At 28.6% G+C, this 12,548-nt stretch overlaps 2 protein-coding genes across 3 annotated transcripts in view; one reads left to right on the top strand and one right to left on the bottom strand.

The window, feature by feature from the left end:
* The window catches only part of LOC126774547 (WAS/WASL-interacting protein family member 3), a 56,402-nt gene that overhangs the window by 12,965 nt on the left and 30,889 nt on the right, over window positions 1-12,548 (bottom strand). The gene's annotated exons all lie outside the window — the stretch shown is intronic.
* Window positions 4,927-5,623, top strand: LOC126774588 (uncharacterized). Its single transcript, XM_050496161.1, has one exon. It carries the CDS (start codon window positions 4,971-4,973, stop codon window positions 5,364-5,366), a length of 396 nt encoding a protein of 131 aa, XP_050352118.1. The 5' UTR covers window positions 4,927-4,970; the 3' UTR covers window positions 5,367-5,623.

Genomic DNA, 12,548 nt, shown 5'->3' on the forward strand with positions numbered 1-12,548 from the left:
ACATATTAATCTTCATAGTCCACTTCCTATTGTGATGTATTAGGAAGTATAATATGAAGATCCTCGAGTTGGATTTATACTCACTTCTACAAAGGGCTTATACTGAGTGTCAAGCAAAAGTGGCTCAAACCAGATTTCTCTTTTTTTTATAAACACATATTTTTAACAAACATCTAACTTGTACAGAAAAACAAATTAATTATTATTATTTATTTTAGAATATCTTTAGTTAAAGTAGAAAGTGATTTGTTTGATTTGTTTGTTTGTTAAAATATAAGAATAAAATACGTATAATATTCTCATTACATTCATCATACTATTATTATTATAACTGCTTATTACACAAACAGACAATAATTATAGTTGACATCTGAATTCATCATTGAAAAATAGTGACCATTATAGTCATATTTATTATTACATTACCAATTATAACGATTAATATATCAAATCATGACATAATATATGAAAGATTATAAGTAAATGCATTAAGTTTTCTTGGAAACAAAGAATTTGTTATTCGAATCAATGAATGTACCTAATTAAGAGGAATCGAAACTAGTATTTAAAAATAAAACAAAGTAACAAAATGATAAATTGTAATTGTAGAGTTTGTTTTTATTATAACACACAGCCGACAACGTGTGGTATACACGGGGCTTAACAAGATATTAACGATCATTTAATCTCATGATCAGAACCGGTTTCCACTACAATTTCGTGTACGTACTTAATTAAAATAAATGATACGAGAACTTCGGTTAACAATTTCATAATATAATACTTACGATTTCTAAGGACTTATTATGTAGAACAAAAATCATTCATTTAATAGTATATTCATATGTAATTTTTTTTTTCTTTTATTTAATTTAGATTCGTGTATTGTTTTTTTTTCTTTATCGATGTTACATGATAAAGTTATTATTGTACTTGTCAATGTTTTATTACAAGTAATTATCAAAAGTTATTAAGTTTATTACTGTTAAAAAATAAATTGATTTTTACAAGTATGGTTTGTGCGACAATAACGAAGATATCGATAAAAAAAATATTATATAGATATTTCCTTTTATCAAAATCTCCGTTGTTAAGCATGCAATATTCGTCTTTCATATCATGATAGTACTGTATAAAATAAAATTAAGATCGATTCGATATGCAATAACATGCTTCATATAGAGATTTCAAGAAACAGTTTCAATTAAAAATTATATATTTTTCATAAGCCGCGTTCCTTTGAAGCAAACGCTACAATGTACGGAATCACTATCGATCTTTGCAATCGCTTAAAGCCACTAATAAATAATACGTATTTTAATACTTCATATGGCATTTCATTATCTGATTGATAGCAACTTCTGGAGAACACTGTAGTTATTACAACATAATTAACTCTTAACAATTCAAGCCCATGGTCGGTTTACTAATTTTATAAATCGTTTCTCATGGTTTCAGTTGTCTCGCAATCAGGGTTACATTTAATTTGTAATTGTAAATGTGTTTGTAAGTTAACCTCTAGTTATTATACAGCGCACATATTATACACGTCTTACCGCACTAATAGTCAAATGACTATTTTATAAATAAACCTAAAATTACTACAACACTACATACAATTAAAAATATAGTAACATAACAATGTTAATGTTGTATATAACGATATTGTTATCAGTTCATAGCGATATTAAAAGTATTTAATTAATAATTTAGTCGCTACAAAGTTGTTACCTTGGCTTAAGCTAAGTAACATGTACTTCCGTTGGTTTCCACACATTTCCTATAAGTGCATATGAAACTCAATTAGTGTAATTTTCACGAAATATATATTATATATATTATAAATAAAATACTTTTCATTTGTTGATCATAATTCAGAATTAGACTCGCTTTATAATAACCAATAAACAAACATCTCTATAAAACATAATGTTATCTCATCAGCATATTATTCCCATTATCATAAACTTATATATGTACATATTGATTTAAAAAGTTGCTGGTATATCCACTTTCTTTAACATTTTTCTAAACATGTCTTGTTGTTTATTAAGAAATCTCATAAATTTATACCGAAAAGGAAAGTAATAAAACAAAAGGTGGTTTGTTTTTTACATAAACACAATCGGTAAAATTTTCATTTAATGGTATGTGTTCATGATTTTAAGCAAGATTTATTTTGGAAGGTCAGATCTTGACAGCTCCATCGGCTTCCTGTATTCTGGTTTTCTATGTACATTTTGAAGATGACCTCGTATTTTCAGTTCCGTATGACACGGATTGGCTTCAGCCGTCTGTCTATTCGTTATAGAATTACGTGGTATAAATATTAATGGCGTTTATATTACGAGAGCCGTATCGTCATAACCATTAGGTTATATGTATTTAGAAACAAAGAAGTTCAACCGTATAGAATAGTTCCCAACAAGCTAATGTTTATTAGTAGATGACTATATCCTTGAAAAAGTCGTGTTGTATTCCGTAAAGGCGTAATTTAAGATGGTCATATATACATGCAACAAATTAAACCAAAGCATTCAGCAATAAATGACTACTTCATGTGATAACCTGCAGACAATAGGAAATCGTTCTATAGGTACTTAAGGTAATGATAATTTAATGTCTTATTTTTATATTAGACTTTAGTAATGATTGATTCAAGCAAAAGTATATTATATCCTATTCTATGAAATAGTCTATACCACTAAACTAAATTTTTCGTATCCCGTTTAGCTATTTGTTCATATTCTGACAACGTCCAAAGCTTTACATATATTATTTATTTCTCTTAATTATAAACAATTTCAATTTCTTAATTGTTAATAAAAAGTATACGATTACTCAGGGTTACCCCCAGAATAAATAATTAATAAAACGAATGCAAATCATATATTATAGGAGTTATTAAACTTTTTTAAGTTGATTTAAAAAAATATTATAACATACGTGGGTAGGTACCACCCACTCATCAGATATTTTACCGCAAAACAGCAGTACTTGGTATTGTTGTGCTCCGGTTTAAAGGGTGAGTGAGCCAGTGCCACAAAAGACATAACATCTTAGTTCAAGGTTGGTGGCGCATTAGCAATGTAAGCGATGGCTTACATTTCTTACAATGCCAATGTCTATGGACGTTAGTGACCACTTACCATCAGGTGGTCCATATGCTCGTCACCTTACTATTCTATAAAAACAACACAGTATGACATAAGCATTTTTCCAGATGACTGAAATATTTTTGGTTGTTCTGATTTTGACAAATATGCCTAACATTTTTTGTACCAAGTATATTGAGATATCGAGAAAACAACAAAGATTTAATTGTGTGCAATAAATACTTTTCAAAATGTGATTCAATAAAAATATAAAGTTAAACAATAACCATTTTTACAAGAAAAATGTATAAAACAAAGTGCCTTAACAACTACAAAGTTGTAACAACTAACAGACTGTAGAATAAAAACGAATGTAGTCGCTATTTAAGACTTCGCCGACAACTTGTTTACATTTTAAAACATAAAAATATTATAAAATAATGCCTGTGGTCTAAGTCAGAAAGTTCTAACATAAACTATTATTATTTATTGTTAACTTTAATGAATTTAAATGAGTTTAAAGCCAAATAAACAACTTTGACACCAATTACAATTGACGCGATATCATTGGTCGAGATCTTGAATAATCTTTGAGATTTACTATGGATTCGCAACTGGACGCGGAAGGCGGAGGACAGGGAGCTTTGGCGCACCTTAAGAGAGGCCTATGTTCAGCAGTGGACAATGATTGGCTGTTGATATGCTATGATATTGATATATGGATTCGCAAAAAAATGGCGTTTTCAATGTCGCGAAGATATAATTGGAACTTCGAATCTTAAATTAATGTGGTTAAATAACTAGTTAAGTGGTGTATTATGAATAAAGGTAAATTAATCAAGAACTGTTTATAGTGCCTAATACAGCAGCACAATTAGAAAATTGCATGCAATGTAAATCTACGGTTTATTTAACTTTACTCCGATTGGTATAGGGTATACATTTACTTACAAATTAAATTATATATATTTTTTTATATGTGATATTACGCCAATATAATTTATATTTAATAGATCAAGTTATAATTTGATACAAAAAGTGGCAATGACAAGTACTTAATATTTTAGTTGTGATACTTTGTTTGTTTAATTTTTTATAATTCCCTTATAACAAACTTCTAACAACAAATAATTATTATTAAAAACCAGCCAAGCTAAACGCAGATGTAAAATACGATTTCATAATTACTTAATGTTAATGCGAAATATATTATTACATTATAAGTAATATATATTAAACTGGAGTGAATCGAATATTCTCACATTAATAAATTCATCTTTTTGACAAACAATTTATAAAATAAATAAAAACGATATATCGTAAATAATGCTATACGGCGACGGTAGCCTGAAAGTTATAATTTTTTAATCGATAGCAAAGTGTTCAAGCCTGCCATTAGTAGAATTGTTAACCTTATTATTTATTCCTAATGTGCAAATGCATTTGAAAGAGTACATAAACACCAATAATTATCATAACTCATGACTGCTAATGTTTCAACTTCACATTAGAAGCGGAGTGATATAATCTACGCCAACCGCACCCGGGTGATGGTCGCCTTGTATGTGTAGCATGCATTAAGTAGAACAAGGTTCATGAGCGTTCATAACCTGATACATCACTGCATTTTTTAAAGATGGTTCTAAATATTATTACTTCGAGGTAAATTTACACTGCGCTACTTAGTTATCCGTGGCCTCGCCACGCGCGTTCCATGTTGCATCTCCGATCAATTACCCTACCAAGTTCAAGAACGTCTCGTTTACAAAGAATACAAAAAAATATCTACTCAAATTAGGAACGGCGATCGCTCGCATACTTATATAAAATGTGTTGTGGGCGCGCGCGGCTCAAACACTCGACACACACCGCAACATGTACGCGTATCTCGCGCTCGCTGTTGTGCTAGCAGCGTCCACGTTTGCTGTTCCTACACCGAATCCACGCGATCGTTTGGGCTACGAGAGAGAAATAGACACCAGATACAACCAAGTTCCAAAGCTCCTAGACTATGTACTCAATGAGGAATATTTAAATGCACAGAAGAACAAAGCTAAGCTCGTAACTAAACTAAGACCGGAGGAAGCCGTGGTAGCTGACAATGTTATTTTAGAATCGAACGTAGTAAAGATCATAAAGCCTGTCAGGAAATTAGAAAGCGGTGAGCTCGTGAGACAGAGACGAGGATATAATCTCGAAAACGTGATAGTGCCCGCTAGATACCCTTATCTCCCTGTGGTGCGTTATAACCGTTTCCGCCGATGGGGCTAGTGGCCGCGAGCCGCCGCCGGGCCACTAAATGTCAAGGCTACGTGAAGCTAATCAACAGCGGAACGGGTCGTACCTCGAGCGCATCTCTAGCGCATAAGCATGGCTAGGCGCTTGGACTTTATGGATAATTATATGAAGTGGCTGTGATCGAATGCGCAAGTTATACCGTTAGTGTGACAGCATTTTACAGGCTACGATTGATACACAAGACTATTGTTAGCATAATGTAGTTAAATTTTATATTACCTTAAGATGTGGATTATAGAAATATACATTATTTTTAAATTTACTTTGTTATTTATTAAATTTATCAAATATACAAAATAATCACGGATTTCGTCAATAGTAATTGAATTCTAAAAATAATATATTAGGCTTCAGTGAAGTACGTATTTTAGGTATCCACTGATAACTTCATAGTGTGATTTAGCAAAATACCTTCAATTAATCTTTTAATGTTGTTGGCATGGCCATATTCTTGTTTGATTGTAGCTCTAATTCGTTTCTAAAAGAGGCAATTTTAGGATTATGTTGTACCCTCTTGTGAACTATTCTAACGTATAATCACTCGTTTCTCGAGCTTCATTCTCTCTCGAGGGTTCTTAAATTACAAACGTCGAAAACGAAATCTTTTCATATTGAAATTTTCCGTGGTGTAATTATTTTTAGGAACGCATTATAAATAAAATAAACATTTATTGATTAATTATATTCAACACAACTGAATACATTGCGTGCATCGATTGCTGCTTACTTATTATATCTTGTAATTAAGTAAATTTACGTTAAAATGGGAACAATGAATAGTGTCAAGATATAATACTGATTATTATTGCTTATTTTTGCTTTGTTCTAGAATATCATTTGATATTCTAATGTTTCGAAATTTATAGTATCAAAAAATCAAGCTTTGAGGAATAATAACAAACGCGAACAAAACTCGTTTACACTCGATTGAACAATAATAAGTGTATGAAATGTTATACGTACAAACAAATTTATTACATGTTATGCATGGAAATAGATAGAAACTACACATATTATTGATATTAAAATAACTTGTTCGTAATTGTTTTTATATATTTTCTAAAGATGATGTCATCGATTAAGTGTACGATTACCTTGCTCATTTGACAAATCAAAAATAAAAAACCTGAATTAAGAAAGCTCTCGGGTATATCGCTTGCTTATTTAAAAGTTGCACATTTGTCGTTACACAAATATTTATAAACAGACAATCTCTGCCAATTCCATTTGTTTACTAACAATTCGTCTACTATTTTGATTGAGTTTAGTAGTTTCTGTCGGCATGTTTTTATTCCCAGTAAATTTCAGTCTATTAAAAATACAAGATGAAATTAATAATTTGAATTTAATAAATCAGTTATATAATATTCTGTAACTACGTAATTTCAATTTATTCGTAAATACATATATCAAGTCGATATTTAGACCGGAACATTATTATGCACAATAATAATTATTAATAAATCGCAGTGTACTTAAAACTATATGTTACTTAGTGTTTGAAGTTATTTGGTTGTGGTCTAATATATATAATAAGCAAAAAAAGCTTTTGCATAAGTTGTATGCAACTGTAAGCTTTTATTTTTTCTAAATATTAGATTTTATGAAAACAACGACTCAAAATATTCTTTAACGAATCACGTACTAATTAACAATTTCATAATGAACATTACACATAAATTTCGACATGTTTTTTATTTAATCATGAACTTGCAAAAAAAACTAATATCGCTACGGTTATAAATACCTACCAACAAAAACCAATTGTATTTTTTATTAGATCGATTGTGTTGGTGCCAGAGTTTTTTCAATCACAGCCGTGGTTAAGTGTGTAGCTAAATTATAATTAGCGTGTATCATATTATGTATATATTATATTATACATATAAACAACAGAATTTTAATTTGATTTTTATTACGAAAATACTTTAGTATGTATAGTAAGAATTACTATACATACTAAATATGATAAAATCATATCAATAAACACGTTTGTCTAAATGTCACGATTTACTTATAGATTTTCACAAATAAGCTTTACCAATAAACTGATTCAATATTATTCACGTACTAATTTGTAAGGTTCACTTACCCAGCAAATACAAGTCCAGGCGTGTTAAATTAATTTATAACTTTAAATAATTGTAACAACACAATTCGAGTACCACATCGCCTGTTCAAATTAATAAACGCTAATATTATAATATAATCTAATAAAATTTAATTGAAACAATATCGTTAACAAACACATGGGCCATTAAACATTTTATAAGCGTTTATAATATTGAGGCAATTTTATGGAGTTTTACTATAATAAAAAGAGTAACTATTGAGTTTTTTGCCGGTTCTTTTCATCTCATCCACAGTCTAAACCATGACAATTCAAAAGCCTCATATGAGCTTAATTTAATAAAGAATATTTGCTTTATTAAAATATATGTACTATTTATTTATAGTAATAATTTTATTAATAAGGTAGAAATCTCTAAAATTATTTGCTGTAATCAGTTTAATTTGTGTATAAGTAGACAAGTAAAATGTTTTATCATTACTGAGAACAGACAGCGCTATCCGCGTACCGTAGAACTAGTAAATGGGGCGTTTACCCTCTGCCCTTCAACTTAAATTAGACTCGGGTAACAAGACCTTAGCCTTCGATGAAAACGACAGCGATATTTTAAACATCTCATTTAAAAATATTCTAGCGTTTCATACAATATATACGAGTATTATATATGTAATTTAGCGCACCCTAACATTATGACAGTTGTGATTTAATCATAAGAAATATGAACACTTATTTAGTACATACAAATTAACTCATATAAATCTTCACACATGACAGGCACATTCAAATATGTATATTATATCTGTATAGTATTCAGATTCAAAGGAATAAAGTAGCAAAATTTATGACGGCCAGCGTTACTCCGAGAATATTGTCTCTTTAATATACCTAATGCAATATTTTCCCTCAGGGAAAGGGCTCGTTAACTGAATTAAGCAATCAACTTTAATGAAAACATGACAAATTCATTTATTTATATATTAATATTTATATGATTCTTTTTATGTACGGGAAGTCATTATGAATATTTTTTACGACTTAATTCACACGGCATACATATAACGTGATTCAAAATGCTTGATTACTTTAAAACAGCAGTAAAAATAGATTATTAACAATATATAATCAAAAAAGTTGTTTACTAGTTTTTTTTGTGTTAACAACTGTTATTGTTTGAAATAATAAATTGATGTAAACATGTTGAGTTTTAATTAAGAATTATAATCACTTGATGTATTTTTAAATAAGTTCTTATAAAATGTAATTATTGTTCGATGAAAAAAAAACATCTTTCAACATTACCCACTATGAAATCAATTAATCTTTGAAACTATAATTGAAGAAAGTTGTATTCCAATAGACACTTCACAAACTTAAGATCAAATACAAAGACTAGAAACTTCAAGGTAACTTCATCTTTCACGAAGCCTTAGTTGTTATCTTTATACCTTCAATTTAATCAGTAGAAACGAATCAATATCATTACCTATTGGTATATTTAGGTATATTTGAAATATTGGTGACTTCGGTTACGAGGACTTGAGACCTAGAAAATAGGTTTTTTTTTTGGTATTATTTTTTTAATTATTTGTTATTAATAATATATACATACATTATATCTATATATTTATACAATGTACATATTACGCTTCATGGTTCATTAACGATAACAAAAAAGAGATATATTAAAAATATTATATATTTTAAGCCTTTGCTGCAACTATATTCACATGTAACACACCCAAGACACCAATAACATACACAGTATTGGGAACATGTAAATCTTAACTAAAGATTGTGGATTTCAGCCCTGATAATCGTAATAATCATCGCTGATAACCTGATATAAAAATCTACCAAACCGCATTATGGAATATGAAGCGGAATGGAATTATCTCAAAACCTTCTTCGCCTTAAAAGGAGTCCCCAGGAGTAAAAACCCCTCCATAGCTTTACAGTGCAACATTATCGAGCTGCTTACATAGACTGTACTTATTAAAATACAATACTTATACTATATATATAGATATCTTTCTTTTCTTTCTTTTTCTAAATGCATATGTGGATGGACTAAGGCCAAGACAATGTTTTTCTACTCTGAAACATTTGTTGGTATACGTGATGTAGGATAAAATAATTGAATTTAAGACATCTGTAGCCGATTCATCTTAAAAGATTACGTCTTGCTATCAGAGTTCAGGCTAAAGAATGATCCAATGAATTAACGTTTCCCTAGAGCTGGGAGACTGGTATAAAAGGTCACGTCTACTTCCACTACGGTTCATTGCTCGTAAGACAAATAATTTAAAAAAAATTAAAAGAAAATGTAGTTTTATTTAAATAATATTGTAATTAAAGATTTTGTCATGGATTCAGAACAATTAACAATAATAAATATAATTTTTTAGAGTGTGATTGTTCTGTTCTGACGTCAGGGTTAAGATACTTTAACGGGCCATTACTAAGATATGTAAAAGAAGGTTCATAATAAAGTTATTATTATACGTATATAAAAGTTAGGTATATTTTCACATGAATAAATTATTCATCTTTTGTGATCAGAACAAAGGAAATAAGTGTCACAAACAGTTACTTTAGGAATGAGATGAGCATTTCTGTTGGCCCACTGACACTCACTCATTGTTCCGTACACACTCATTATTTTGTACCGTTAAGCAACAAGTAATGTTAGACATTTAGTCAATGATAATAATCAGCTATCCAGGGCAGACTCGACAATCTGTTCAAACATATTCTTACTTGTATTGAATTTGAGTAGTCAGATCAATAACGGTAACTTTATGACACAGCTTTATTTGAACAATGAAACATATCAGCAGTTAAGCAAAATATTGAAAAAACAGTACTAAAAAATTTAGTAACTAGAAATAGCCTTAAAGGTCAATTTATAATCAAATTTTACTCAAACAAAATCGCAGTTTTTCAGACAACAGTATATGCTATTGTTTTTGTTTGATTAGTGACTTCACAAATGGTAAAGTAAAATACCATAATTTTTATTGTTCTAAGTAAAATTATTTCACAAAATTAATAATTAAAAATCCTTTGATATATACAATACAAAAATGCGCAACATAGGAAACAATAAAAACCAACACTAATTTGTTTTACACGAATACTAAAAGTTTTACGTAATGGGTATAACCACGCAACTAATAATAGTTTTTTTACAATCAAAGAGCAAATATTTATATACCTAAATCAATCAATCAAATATATAGATAGCGACAATTATTTACACAGGTTTTATTTAAAATTATTGTATATATATATATATATTATTTTAAATCAAGCAAAGCAAAAGCTATTATTTTCTGTTTTTTTTTTAATCAAATCTAATCGAGAAAACAACGCAAATTGTTACCTTATCAAAAGCTAAACTATGTCATACATAAACAATAATTAGCCTTTAAGGTATATTATTTAAATTGATACTTGTTAACACAAGTCTTCATAGTTTTGACTTTATAACATTTATGAATAAATTCTATAAAACTTAATGCGATTACAACAAATATAATAGCCAAAGTTCTATTTATATAATGTCCATGTCATTGTTCTCACGTGTTACTTTGATTACTAATGAATGCTTATATGGCAAATGTCAATTTTTTTTTATTTTTCGTTTTATTAATTGAAACAATCTATTCTTTTTATATAAATATTCATATCCTTATATGCGATAAAATTATCGATTATTGACTTATTTTAAATACGTATTTCTCAGTATTTCCAAAAAAAGGAATTAATTGAAATCAAGACATTAAATATTTTCTTTTTAATGTATTCTACATTAACGTAGGTTGCGTCGCAGGAAATCATGATATAATGAAATTAATTAAACAAGCAATCCTTTTATAATAATTTAACAGCTTTATTTTAAAATCTCCAATTAATATTTAATAATGCTTACTTATTTCTTTCTATTTAAGTAAATAATTATAATATAAATTTACTTTTGAAATATTCGAGAAACTTCGAGAACTATCCGCTTTTTTAATTGTATTGTTTTATTTAATTATAATTCATATTTTATCGGATTATGTGTATATAACCCAAGCACCACCACATACAATAAAATAATAACAATAACAATAGCTATTATTACTTAAACATCGATTATACATACATTACCTACATATGGGGTATTTTTTTGTGTTCCATTCCTTGAGAATACAGAATACATGCAACTTGTCCCAAAAACAGAATCAATAACTCCACATCTACATGCGAAGTTCGATGAAAAAAGTCGTACGCTCCAGTGCTTTATTATTATATTAAGCACATAAAAATAAACTAAATCGAATACGAAAAAAAATAAAGCAATACTCGTTGAATTGTTAAGTTTTAAAGTAAAATAAATAATTTGAAAATTTTGATCAAATACTTTAAAAATATAACTTAAAACTGAACTATCGTGAGATTGGATGAACGGAGTTTTTATATTAAGTCCTTGAACTATTATATAACACATCCACTTCAAATAACAAAAACTACGGCCTGAGTTATACTCGTATACAACAATAACATATACACAGCGACAATAGGAAATTATAAAGTAAATAGCCTGCCCAAAAAAAGTTTCAACCACTGAGGCACCTTGGCTCAATATAAATTATAATATATATTTTTTCAATTGGGTATTGTGAAACAAAGCTCTTTCACAGTGATATTGAATTTGACCATGCTGTTTCGCTTTTAAATTTAAACAACCGAATTTATTTAACAATGCAACACATATATATATAATTTTTTTAACTACAATAAACAAATAATGAATGAATGAATAATTTACGATGAAGTTAAGGAGTTAAGGAACAAAAATCTGTTAAACAGATTTTTGCTACAACTTCGACGCTCTTATTTTTTTGCATATATTAAACAAAGGTCTTAACCAAGGATTTTAAGTTCTAATTAAAACTTAGGTGATTCACTTCAAGAAAAACAATATTTCAAAGCTTTTTAGTAATCGTATACTAAATTGTAAGCTGATCTTTTAAAAAATATTATTTTTCACCATTGAAAGAAGCATTAAAATTTTTCGCTGATAATCTTTAAAAATATTC

This window comes from Nymphalis io, chromosome 16 (assembly GCF_905147045.1).
Source record: "Nymphalis io chromosome 16, ilAglIoxx1.1, whole genome shotgun sequence".
In the NCBI taxonomy this organism is placed as follows: domain Eukaryota; kingdom Metazoa; phylum Arthropoda; class Insecta; order Lepidoptera; family Nymphalidae; genus Nymphalis; species Nymphalis io.

Excerpts from the sequence above, each read along its gene's own strand:
- LOC126774588 (XM_050496161.1), top strand. The coding sequence starts at position 4,971 with ATGTACGCGTATCTCGCGCTCGCTGTTGTGCTAGCAGCGTCCACGTTT.